The sequence below is a fragment of the Mytilus californianus genome, unplaced genomic scaffold (assembly GCF_021869535.1).
Source record: "Mytilus californianus isolate M0D057914Y unplaced genomic scaffold, xbMytCali1.0.p SCAF_7, whole genome shotgun sequence".
NCBI classification, from domain to species: Eukaryota; Metazoa; Mollusca; class Bivalvia; order Mytilida; family Mytilidae; genus Mytilus; species Mytilus californianus.
This window is the reverse complement of record NW_026262723.1, coordinates 103,940,816-103,954,546: the sequence shown is the minus strand read 5'-3', so window position 1 is coordinate 103,954,546 and position 13,731 is coordinate 103,940,816. Positions and strand designations below refer to the sequence as shown.

Sequence of the window (13,731 nt, the reverse complement as noted above, 5' to 3'; positions counted from 1 at the left end):
AGAGACAATTTCTATAGTTTAAACAAGAAAAAATTTTGTCACTATTATTGTAATTTCTTAAGTATATTTCTCTCTTCCAATTATAGGTATATTTCCAGGGGTGATAACTTCTATAGTTTAAACAAGAAAGAATTTTCTCGGAATGTTTTGCTTCCAATGTAGGAGTCAGACAAGGAGAAAACCTCTCCTCGCTGTTATTCTCAATTTTTCTTAATGATCTGACAGAGTTATTATCACATGCCTATGATGGTCTTAATGATGTATGTAATATTTTTCACTTGCTGTTTGATAATGATGATACTGAAGTTTATTTTAAATTGTATTTGTTACTATATGCTGATGATACTGTTATTTTTGCGGAATCTGCCGCTGAATTGCAATCCGCACTAAATACTATGTTTTTATATTGTGAAACCTGGAAACTCAAAGTCAATGTAGCTAAGACCAATGTTGTTATATTTTCAAAAAATAGGCAGTGTGAGAATACTCAGTTTTTATATAATAATGAACAAATAGCTGTTTAAGAAGATTTTCAATATCTGGGTACAGTTTTTTCAAGAAAAAGTACATTTTCAAAAAATAAAGCTAGACTTGTCCAACAGGCAAAGAAGGCCATGTTCTATGTATTGTGTAAAGTGAGAAAGCTTTGTTTACCAATGGATATTTTGTTACAATTATTTGATGCAATGGTTACACCTATATTGTTATATGGTGCTGAAGTGTGGGGTTACGAAAACAATGATATTATTGAATCTTTGCATATAGAATTTTGCAAGTATATTTTGAAGGTTAAAAAATGTACTCCAAATTGTATTGTTTATGGAGAGCTTGGTAGAATACCCATGTCTATTTGTATTAAAGCCAGAATGGTTGGTTTTTGGTAACATATTATAAATGGTAAAAAAGAGAAAATATCTCGCACGTTATATGATGTTATATAGACTTGATGAAGGTGATGTGTATCACTCTAAATGGTTGTCATGTATCAAAAGAAATTTTACTTGAATGTGGTTATAATTATTGTTGGAATGACCAAACTGTGGAAAGAAATGTTATTCTGTCAAGACAAGTAAAACAGTTTCTTCATGAAAAATTTGTTGAAAATTGGAAAGCACAAATATTTAATTCACCTAAGTGTATTAATTACAGAATTTATTAGACTGAATTTGGTCTTGAGAAATAACTCTCTGTTCTCCCACCTGATTTGATGTATAATATTATTAAATTAGATGTGGAAGTCATAAGTTGCCAATTCAGGCTGGTAGATTTTTCACTATTGATAGAACTGAATTAATTTGTGATTTATGTGATAAAGAACAACTAGGTGATGAGTTCAATTACATATTTAATTGTAACTTTTTTAGTGCTGAAAGACATTAATTTATACCTGTTCATATCTATAACAACAGTAACATTATTAGTCTGTCTGAGTTAATGAATAGTCATGATAAATATACACTTATCAGCTTGGTAAAATTTTGCAAAATTGTTATGTCTGTATTTAAATAATCGTATTTGCATTGTTCAACTTCCAGCTGCATACATCAACTTCATACGTATATATGTTTGTTCATGTATTATATTTGTTGTTAAATTTATTGTTCTAGTATGCCTCATGTGAGGCCTTTAGTGAAATAAAAAGTTTCAAAGTTTCAAAAGTTTCACTTTCATTGTCATTTCGTAAGTTTTTTAAAAGTTTATTTAGAAAAACGCATGAAAAACCCATATATATAAATGATTTTCCAAAATCTACTACTGTCCATCAGAGAAAAAGGCAATTTTGAAATAAACCTTGCATGTGTATGTATTTGAATTTGTCAACTTAACAAATTTGTAATCAGCCTAAATGCCTATTTCTTAACTAGAAAGTTGACAGGGGTATAAGCGGTCATGTGAGAAAAAGTACCAGTGGAAAGATTATGAATGTTTTTCTTTACATAGGATATTACAAAATTTTTTTTTAGATGAACATTGACTTTTAAAATCTTTCTATGATGTTTACTTACAGCACCAAACCAAACGAAGGACATGTTTCATCAAGTATCCTCAGTTCACATCTCTGTGTGTGTCTTCCTGCTTTGGTAGTTATCTCTTTAACTTGACCAATCTGTAAAATGTAAACAATACTGTTACTTGCAGGATACTAGGGAAGGGTGAATAAATAAGTTTTATCTGACATTTCACATATTTTTTCAATAAAAAGTTGATATTAATAAACTCATAGGAGTTGAAGTCTGAATACAGGTAAAGTCCATTAAAACCATATTTGAAACTTCAAGTCCTTTTTACTGATACATATTCTACTAACTTTTATTTAGCCCTTATGACATATTTTCCAATAAGAAAAGTGAAAAGTTTATTAAGAAAAACGCATGAAAAACCCATCAAAAGAAGATATTCATGATTTTCCAAAATCTACTACTGTCCATCAGAGAAAAAGGCAATTTTCAAATAAATCCTTTTTACAAAATAATTGCTCGATGTGTAACCTGTGAAATTATAACAAAATATACTCAAGTTTGTTGTTACTACAAAATACGGTACCTTTCTGACCACACAAAGTAAGTTAACATGTTCTCCATGTAATCCCTGTCCATTAGCCAGAATGTCTTCTAGTGTGTAAAAATCATTAGTGGCTTTAATAGGTATGTGCTGCAATTGACATAGAGTGTCACTTTCTGGTCCATTATACCACTCTATGTTGGAATGATTTTCACTTCCACTGAGACAAAATGGTCTGAAAATATAAATGAGAATATTATGAAAGATTTATAGCAATTCTTTCAATGGGACAGTACATTGCCCAAAAAGTTAAATCGCTGCAGGTTAAGTAAGTCAAACTTGGGAAATGTTTTATTTCCTTCACAAGAAAATAATATTTTTTTTAACAGACAAAGCAGCTTTTAAAAATGTGAACTTTCTTACTTAAATTTATAAAAGCTGTATAAGTTAGAAAGAATATTTTAGGCTTCAAGGAGCTTTCATCATTCACCTGGTATATAGAGCAGGCATAATATTATATAATTTTTCTGTGAATTTTACTCAAAGATCCATATGGCATAGTCGACTGTTAATATTCTGCTTCGCCTCAGGGTAAATGAATTTTGAACACTGGTGATAATTAATAGTTTGACCCTGTGAACACAAACTTAGACATCTGTGTTCTTTGTATAATTGACACACTCGAGTACTGTTGCTTACAATTTCTCATTGTCTAAATATATAATTTGAAATATTAGCCATTAAAGAAACTATAATAAATACACTTCAGCCGATCACTGGCTTAATAAAGTTGAAGTTCAAATGAGAATGCTGACAATTAGTTTTACAAGAAATAAAACTACCGTTTTGACTAAATTATCTTTAACCAATTCATTAATTGTCATTTGAACTGAAAAATTAGAGATAGCTGTTATTTAACTAATTAAGGATTTTAATGTTATTATCATATGTTTTACAAGTTTAAATGCTGAGGATTTCTGGAATTTAATTGTTAAAAAAATGAAATACATTGAAATATATGACAAAGCTTTAAAATGAAGAAATAACATGGGATGCAATGCCAAATTCTGAATCTAACATACTGTGGATTACCCAAAAGAAGACCTATACAAGGGTGTAATGGATTAATCTTATTTGTTTAAATCTAAAATGTGTTTGGATTCACTGAGTTTTTTACAAAAAGGACAGTTTGATTTTTAAATTAACTACAATAAAGTTGTATTCTGAGCTAAACTGGAAAAATTAACTTCTATCAAAGAGCAATTTTGGTCACCCGGTGAATGCTATCTCTAAATCAATTTTAAAAGCCCAACATATATTATAATTCCCCTTAATAGGAGATTGAGCACCTGCTAGTGTAGATTTCTGATATACTCGTTATTATTTTAGTATTAAAAACAAAATAAATTGTTTGGAATCTTTAATATGAATGATACTCATAAAATTATTTAAAAGGTTCAAAATTGACAATTTCTTACACTGGTGTAGCAGATCTATATTTCTCATCACTACCGTCTTGTGGTTTGGCCTGCACTTGAACATTTGATAAACAAACTGTTAAAAAATAAATTCAAAGATATATTCAACTGTTTAAGTATTTTATAATATACAATTAATATTACCAATATATCCATAATAAAGGTGGTATTGTGAAAAATGAAAATGTTTTTCCTAAATATATGGTTTATAATAAACATCACTTATACAATCATTATGTATACCCTTAATGCATCACTTCATGTTTTTCTATCCTTCCCTTAATTCTAATGTATAATACAACTGAAATATGAAAAATATGGTCATGCATATCAATTCTATACAATTTAGTCAGTAGTGTACCTAATTTACATTAAATAAATTCCAGCAATAATTGAATGTATACAAATTGGCATGGACAGATATATAAAGAATAATCTATTCTCCTTTCATTCATAATCAGCAAATTACACACTGAATGTAGGTGCTGTGTAAATGTTAAGACAAAGCTTACAATGGTCAATTTGGAAAGGTTTGGTCGAAAAAAAAAAAATTGTAAAACTTACCGATATCTCCAATGTGAAATCTATCAGTCAGATCCTTTATATTCTGCTCTTTACCCCAAAATGTAACATTTACATAAAAAAGGGGAGAATCTCTCAAAGTAAAGTTGAAAACATAACGTTCTGCCAAAGAATCTGAAACACAATAAAATTAGCAAAAACTAACAAAGAAAATTAGCAAAAACTAACAAAGATAAATATAATATGTTTAGACACAAAAGGCTTCACAAATTTATGCATACTGTAGAAAAAATATACATTTTCCTTCTGTTTCAGGTGTGTTACAATATTTCTTTGCTAAAGGTAGATGAAGCTAAGGGTTGTTCCAGAATTAAAGACATGAGGCACTTTTTTATACCAAAACTGCCCATAATACAGATTTCATTGTACTAATAAGTTATAATTCTTACAAAATTATAAGGAAACTGAACAGATATGTTTTTCAAACTCAAGTGTCATCATTATCTGATGTAGCTTTATATGATTTTCTGCATCATTTTTTACCATGACTAGCACCTTATTTCATGGCATCACAATCTCTTTTCTCTTTATAAGCAAATTAAAAATCTAAACACATCAAAATGTGAAAGGCAGATTTCCCCAAAAATCTGTTTTTCCTTGGTGGTCCTTGAAGAAAATCTGCTATTCCTCACTATCATTTCTTTTGCAAAATACCCAAATTGTGTCAGTCCTTTGCAAACTTTTGGTGGTCACCACTTTTTGAGAACTCTGTTGATTTGCCTGATATGTGCAATAAAAAAGATGTAGATTCCATTCTCAATTTTATAATAGGATATAATAATAATAATTATTATAAATTTTAGAGCCAACAGTTCAAATGGTTTAAAAAGTCAATTCTCTAGAATTGAATGAAAGTGCATCCCCTAAACTTTCATTGAACAACATCTGCACAGATGTGCGTATGTGACAACAAAGTATAAAAAAATGCCTTCTTAGTTATGTTAAACACACCCCACTTGTAATTTAAAGTATCAAAATGCAGGAAGCAGGTGTCGACAGAAACAAAAAGCACATACACATTACAAGTCATCACTGTCAAGCTGCAGACCAGATACAAAGTCACTATGTTCAATAGAAATGGGGAAATGTATACTATGTAAAACAATATTTGTTGGACAAATGGAGATATAAACTTTTGATCTGACAAGGTGACCACTACATAAGCGGGAGTATAATGAGTCATTATTTATATGTCCTTTGTCTAAATAAACCAAATACATGAGAACTTTAATTCATGTACAGGTATGCTTGTGCAAAGTATACTTACTATTACATGTAGTAGTCAGATAGTCTATCATATTTTAGTTTTTCTGATGCAGACCTTTATCTGAAAAATCCTATTTCATACATAAAAATTTTTTTCCGTTAAAAAACCTAATTAACTGGCATATATTTCTTTCAGAAAAGATAACACTACATATATACATGACATACAACAACATGTTCTACACAGTAACAACGAAAATCATCATACTTTTACGACTTTGAACAGATCTTGCATCTTCTCTTGATAGTATAAGTCCAACTACATTCTGAAAAAAAGATAACACTGTAATAAAAAATATCTTTAATCATTGTTTATTTTGAAATTTATACAATGTATTGATTTTGTTTTGAATAAATTAAAACTTAATTAAACATGTATTCCTATAGTTGCCACTTGGGTCCTCCATCCTATGGATACTTATATTTTTGCATTGCACAGGGTCTATATTTCTCAGACTGTTTATTGTTTACACTTAATCCACTGGTTGTGATGGTGTACTGATTTATATTTGGTCTGGGAACCATAATTCATTTGAATCTAATTTTCAGTAAAATGAGTACTCTTAGATCGGTCTTTTTGTTAGTTGATTTTGTGCTTTGAGTTGATCTGGGTCAATATCCCTAATGCGCCTCAAAATGAGGAACTCAAAAGTTGTGTGTAAACAAAAAATCTCTGTGTAGTGATTCTTGACACGTTTCTATAATAAACAAGTGACTGAGCTTAACCATTTGTGCTTATTTAGAAAGTAGGGGAACATAGAATAAAACTGTAAAAACTATGGAGCTATTAAATGTGTTCAAAGTATTAAATTTCCAAAGAACTTATTGTGTTAAAAAAGGGATTTTTTACCACGATGAGCCGCATCACGAAAGGATTCTCAGGGTTTGCTAATTTATGGAAAAAGTAATCTCACTTCGTACCCCGAAAATCTAACCACATATGTGAAAATGTCTCAGCTTCGAAACAAGCCATCATACATATCCAAGTTATCGATATGGACTGAGCAACAGAAGAAAACGTTACCATTACCGCCTATGGAAAAACAATTGCGAACATTGACCCATCTGATGAGTCAAGCCTTTTCAACTGATTTTAACAATCTGTTCTTATACAAGGTTAGGGGAGGGTTGAACACTAGCAAACATGTTTTACTCTTACACATTCTGTATGTGCCTTTCCAAAGTCAGGAGCATGTAATTCAGTGGTTGTTGTTGATTGCTTTCTATCTGTCTATCATTTTAGTTTTTCATTTATTGTTTTGTGCATATATATGTCAAGCCATTGGTTTTACATTTTGCGATTTCAGGGCCTTTTAAAGCTTATTAAACAGTACAGGTTTAGCTCATTGTTGAAGGCCTTACAATGACTTATAGTTGCTCAAATCTACATTTTTAACCATTTTTGGCTCTAGTGGATATTGTCTCATTGGCAATCATACCCCTGCGGTGGCACTAATCTTACTTTTATATATATATATATATAGTCAAATGCGTTTTGTTAAAATATACTTTTTCACTTTTTTGGTCTGTTGGAAAATGTTGTTTGTGCTGTATTTAGACCCCTCTAACAAGTAATTTGTTTTGCATGCACACGTATAAAAATTGCGGTTTTTATCCAACGCAATCATAGGTTTGAACGTTGTTTTCAATTTAGACTTGTTTATATTTTTTCGTTTGGGCTTGTATTATATTTGCCTTCGGGTTTATATGATCCATTCATCCTATTTTGACTACTCAAAATTCAAGAGTCTATCCTAAATTGAGGTAAATTGTATGGCTTCCCAAATACCGTTTCGATTCCTAACATCACTGAAGAGACATTAATTGTCGAAATCCGGATATGGTGTACAAAAACCTTTGCACCTTTTGTTTGCGGTATACCATCTTTTCCGCAAGTTTATTGTTTTCTGCTTAGTATTAAATTTATAATTAAGATCCATTTATTACATCGGTGATCTGTTTATTTGGCAATCGCCAATGGCAGTCAGCAGGGTTTAAGAACACTTGTTGTTCGACCTGTTAGTCAAATGCGTTTTGTTAAAATATTCTTTTTCACTTTTTTGGTCTTTTGGAAAATGTTGTTTGTGCTGTATTTAGACCCCTCTAACAAGTTATTTGTTTTGCATGCACACATATAAAAATTGCGGTTTTTATCCAACTCAATCATAGGTTTGAACGTTGTTTTCAATTTAGACTTGTATATATATATATATATGTAAAGTCTCTGAATGATTGTATAATAACAAGAGTGCACACGCTGAAATGTCTCGCCTTCTTTACTAATCACTGATATTATGTTGATAGTCCTTAATATAAAGCTTTATTACAACTGTCACATAAACTTAGCATTAACCAAGAAAACTAAACATTGACCAATGAACCATGAAAATGAGGTCAAGGTCAGATAAACCATGCCAGGCAGGCATGTACAGCTAACAATTCTTCAATACAACAAATATAGTTGACCTATTGCTTATAGTTTAAGAAAAACAGACCAAAACACAAAAACTTAACACTGAGCAATGAACTGTGAAAATGAGGTCAAGGTCAAATAAAACCTGCGCGACTGACATATAGATCATAAAATATTTCCATACACCAAATATAGTTGACCTATTGCATATAGTATTAGAAAAAAAGACCAAACTCAAAATCTTAACTTTGACCACTGAACCATGAAAATGAGGTCAAGGTCAAATGACACCTGCCAGCTAGACATGTACACCTTACAATTATTCCATACACCAAATATAGTAGACCTATTGCATACAGTATAAGAAAAACAGACCAAAACACAAAAACTTAACTATAACCACTGAACCATGAAAATGAGGTCAAGGTCAGATGACACTGGCCAGTTGGACATGTACACCTTACAGTCTTTCCATACACCGAATATACCGGTACTTGACCTATTGCTTATAGTACCTGAGATATGGACTTGACCACCAAAACTTAACCTTGTTCACTGATCCATGAAATGAGGTCGAGGTCAAGTGAAAACTATCTGACAGGCATGAGGACCTTGCAAGGTACGCACATACCAAATATAGTTATCCTACTACTTATAATAAGAGAGAATTTAACATTACAAAAAATGTAACTTTTTTTTCAAGTAGTCACTGAACGATGAAAATGAGGTCAAGGACATTGGACATGTGACTGACGGAAACTTTGTAACATGAGGCATCCATATACAAAGTATGAAGCATCCAGGTCTTCCACCTTCTAAAATATAAAGCTTCTAAGAAGTTAGCTAACGCCACCGCCGCCCGATCACCATCCCTATGTCGAGCTTTCTGCGACAAAAGTCGCAGGCTCGACAAAAACTATAACACAATTTTCCATCAATTCGGCCATTACGGCCTTCTTCATTGGAATAAATTACAACATTGAAACAACAATTACATCGCTTGGATACATTACGTTATAATAACTACTATGACGTTCATTTGCCGTGTTTTTTTCTTTTTCATAGAAAACGGACAACTTAAAACAGATCTTTTTACAAAATCCACAGAAAAACACCAGTACTTGCATGTTTCGTCAAGCCATCCAAATTCTGTAAAAAATGCTATACCATATGGACTCGGTATTCGTGTCAAAAGAATTTGCTTAACAGAAGAAAATTACAAAATAAGAAAGAGAAGAAATAAAAACGCACCTGAAAAAACGTGGATACGATAACTCGTCAACTGAAGTTCAATTAAAAAAAGGTAGACATTCTAAACCAAGACGATCTATTACAGTACAAACCAAAGAAAGAAAACGACAGAGTACCCTTGGTGATTACTTTTCCAAAGCACTTCCAAATATACATTCAATTCTCAGAAAAAATCTTAAATTCTCCATCAATCTAACAGGCTAAAGAAAATATTCCCCGATCCGCCTATCCTAGCATTTAAACGTGACAACAACATAAAAGACATCTTAGTGCACAAGAAGCACAATTTACTTTTTTATAAACAAACTAATGGCTGTGGACCATGCGGTAAAAATTGTGCATTATGCTCACACATAAATGAAACCAAGGTATTTTGTGATAACACCGGGAAAGAATATATCAATCATTCAGGGACAAATAAACTGTAAAACCGGGGGCGTAGTATATGCAATTAACTGTACAAAATGTAAACAAATTATATATGTAGGACAAACGGGTGATACACTTCATTCAACATAATCATTCGATGAAAAATTTAAAAGTTACCGCCATAGAAAGAGTATTTGGAACAGAAATTTACAGAAAAACTAAAGAAGCCTTTTGGATAAAAAAATTAAAAACTTCAGAGCCTGAGGGACTCAACATACTGTATGAATGATAGTGAAAATATTTATAAAAAAAGAAAAAAACACGGCAAATGAACGTCATAGTAGTTATTATAACGTAATGTATCCAAGCGATGTAATTGTTGTTTCAATGTTGTAATTTATTCCAATGAAGAAGGCCGTAATGGCCGAAACATAATTCTAGATGCAGATCCTTTATCCCCCTCAGCCCCCTTATTTAAAAAACTTGGGTGGATGACAGTTGACAATAGAATCAAATACCACAAATATTTACTTGTATATAAATGTATGCGTATGGAAGCACCAATGTACCTAGTTCAAAAGTTTAAACTGAAATAAGATAATAATCCTAACTCCTTGAGAGGTGTCACTCAAGGTAATCTGATAGTTCCTAAGCCAAAAGCTGAGCTATTTAAGAAATCTTTTGTTTATTCTGGATCAGTGTTATGGAATGGACTACCACACAAAAACACTTATACTTTTAAACAAAGTATCAAGAATTACTTAACACAGTCCTGATAAGATTATGTTTTCTACAATGTATTTGTATATTTTTTGTTTTTTTTATTTTTATTTGATTTTTTGACTACATGTGTGCTAGCGTGTATTTATTCATGATTGAATAAATATTAATATGATTTTGTAATTTGCATTTTAGTTCTTATTTGAATTTACTTTAAAATAAAGATGATTATATTCCTAATTCATATTTGTGTTTTCGTTTTCAAATAGATTAATTACGGATTGTAATTAATTATGAGTTGTACTTTTCGTATTTTATATTCACAGACTTTGACGATTGACTAGTTTCGTCTTGATTGTTACTCACTTCTACTATTTTGATGGTCAGTGTTTTACGCTTGATTTGACCGCACACTTTCTGTTATTTCATTGGTTATATATCTTTTGGCGGTTTATTTCTATTGAAGTCTATAGTTAATTGTGGATTGATGTTCAAACCGAACAGACGTTTCATATATTTTCTTTAGTCTGTATTTGCTGTTTCATATTTTGTATTATTTGTATTGGAGGAATTCCACGATTATTTCAGGTCAGTTTGCTTACTTATCTCTTTAGATATTCTGTCTATATCTTATTTTCATCGTAATTTTATTACCGGATTAATCAATATTTCACGCACGAGTAACTTTCCATTTTAGCATGACTTCGTAGTAAGAATGTGTATCGTTTGACTGGTGAATGAATGTTGTAAATTATTTAAAAGGTTAACGTAACTTTTATAACAGGCACATTATTATTTTACATTTGAGTTACATAATTTAAGCCTGGAAATAAATAAGTGTAAAGATAAACGTAATGAATGGCGAATATTTGAGCAGAATGAGTCCGAGAGTAAATGAGTAAAATGTTAACTTGATAAATACTTTTCAGAGTCTTTATAACATTTTTGTCTCAGATTAATAGATTTTAAGTACTATAAAAGTCTGTGCATAGTAACTATAATTTAGTATTTGTTATACAGGTTTTATGACAGAGTTCTGCATATGATGTAGTAATACGTTGAGGCATAACCTTTGTACCTCATACGAGGTAAGAATGAGTGTTTCAGTTGTAGTTGCTTATTATTTTATTAGCTTAGTTATTTTGCTTTGTTTAGCTTAGCTTAGCTTTATTAGTTAACTGCTTTTCGCTATTGGCTTTATTAATGCTTATTTTGCTTAGACTGTTTGTTTATAGTTTTAACGGCTAATTCGTATATTATAATGTTATTGCTAAATGAGGAACTATATTTCTATTTTGCTCTTTTGACAAGTTTAATTCTGTTTGGAATGTCACAGGAAGTAATATTTTGATAAGATAAGGTTTAATTGTGCATTTTGTTAATTTCATGAACTGTGACGTATTTTACAGTTAATTGGTTAATTTTTGTAAGTACACAGATTACGTAAATTTATCATATTGATATAGTACATGTTTTAAAAGAATTAGTTTATATACGTTGTTATTAAATGTGATATTATATTACAGGGTTTCATTTGATGCTTCACGATAATAAAAACTATCCAGAACCCTACATAGTCTACTATTTATTTACGCCCCAGATAGTGCGACTACACATGTACATCTTGAACAGCTTTATATCTTATCATGTTAACAATATTACATTGAACTACTTGACTGTAAATTAACTATGTGTAAATATCTGTTTTTGATTGTACTGTAATTTGTATGTGAGGGCCTCAGGGAAGATTAGTTTATTGTAACTAACTGAGTTTACCCTCGTAAAATAAAGAATTTATTATTATTATTATTATGGAAAATTGTGTTATAGTTTTTATTATATATATATGGATATGAATATTTGAACTAGAAGCTCAAAGATTTCACTAAGAAATAAAGTGACCTTATTTAGGACTGCAATCACTGGGAATTCACTGAACTTGATTGCAACTATGTGTAAAAAATGAAATTAACACTTATTAAATTTGGTGTGTATAAAGCACTTTTATGGATTTACCTTCATCTGACAGGAATGCTCAAACCCATGACTTTTTGAAGCTACCCGAGTTAACCCGGGCCCACATCAACCCTGGGTTGAGGCAGGTTTAGTAGAGTAACAAAATGGGAACAAACAAGAACAGCAAAGAAGAGTATGATACAAAATAAATGAAATTTTACCAAATACAGCAAAAGAAAGGACTGTTTGTGTTTATTAAAGTGAAATTTATTTTTTGGCTGTATTTTGGCATTGACAAATATTTTTCATTTGTAAATACTGTTGGTGATGTTTATCGATAGAACAGAAAAAAATACATTTTCAGTTCTTTGGGTAGCTAAGAGTGAAATATGAAAGTATTACGAAAATCTATTCCCTTTACTTGTATAGGGGACGACAGGGCAGGAGGATTTTAAAATGAATAAATGATAGAAGTTCTTTAGTTTAATACTGTTACCAATTTGAACAAAGTTGTTCATTGTCGACCTCTATAAAAAGAAAATTAACAACAGCTGCAGTATATCTATATCTTCCTTTTTGAGAGTCAACTGAAGAGTTTTCACTTCAAAATTTTTTTGAAAATGGTTGTGCACATGGGCATTATCACTGATTTTATAACTCTAGTCAACCCGAGTTGGATGAATCTAAGTAGGCCAGGGAGTTGGAACCCTAGCTAGTTTCTAAATAATTCATAAATGTATCAACAGAGAAGGTATATGCTAATTCATAATCATGTCAGCACAGAAGTACTGTCAGACTACTGAGCTGACCCTCAAGGACTATCAGTTGTATTAATTCAGTGCTAATTTTAATTTAAGGGAAATAACTCCAACCAAACAGTAATTTTTAGTGATTTTTTGATAACTTTGCTTTAACAATTACGCAGAAAGGTGGACAAACAAAATGTGTTCTTACAACAATGCTTGAATATCCTAAATTGATATTCTCAAGTTTAATGTTTGTTTTGTCCTTGTTGTCTTTTGAATTGATACATCTTGAATTTAATGTATTTCTTTTATCGTTTTGGCGGGTGAAATTGTCAAAATCTGAGAACTGTCCAGACCATGCCATCTTTTTTTGTCGTCTGCTATGCTGTGAAAGATAAAAGTGGACAGATGCACGTGCAGTACTGTACCCTCTCCGAAAAATCAAATG

General features: G+C 31.0%; 1 protein-coding gene across 1 annotated transcript in view; it reads right to left on the bottom strand.

The window, feature by feature from the left end:
* The window catches only part of LOC127709785 (meiosis-specific with OB domain-containing protein-like), a 34,167-nt gene extending 20,471 nt beyond the window's left edge, over nucleotides 1-13,696 (bottom strand). The window contains exons 1-6 of the mRNA XM_052215428.1: nucleotides 13,492-13,696; nucleotides 6,037-6,094; nucleotides 4,545-4,676; nucleotides 3,981-4,056; nucleotides 2,545-2,737; nucleotides 2,007-2,107 (exon numbers count right to left, since the gene is read on the bottom strand). Coding sequence (XP_052071388.1) covers nucleotides 2,007-2,107; nucleotides 2,545-2,737; nucleotides 3,981-4,056; nucleotides 4,545-4,676; nucleotides 6,037-6,094; nucleotides 13,492-13,647 — 716 coding nt within the window. The 5' untranslated portion in view covers nucleotides 13,648-13,696. The remainder of the gene's footprint in view (nucleotides 1-2,006; nucleotides 2,108-2,544; nucleotides 2,738-3,980; nucleotides 4,057-4,544; nucleotides 4,677-6,036; nucleotides 6,095-13,491) is intronic.
* Between the last annotated feature and the right edge of the window lie 35 nt (nucleotides 13,697-13,731).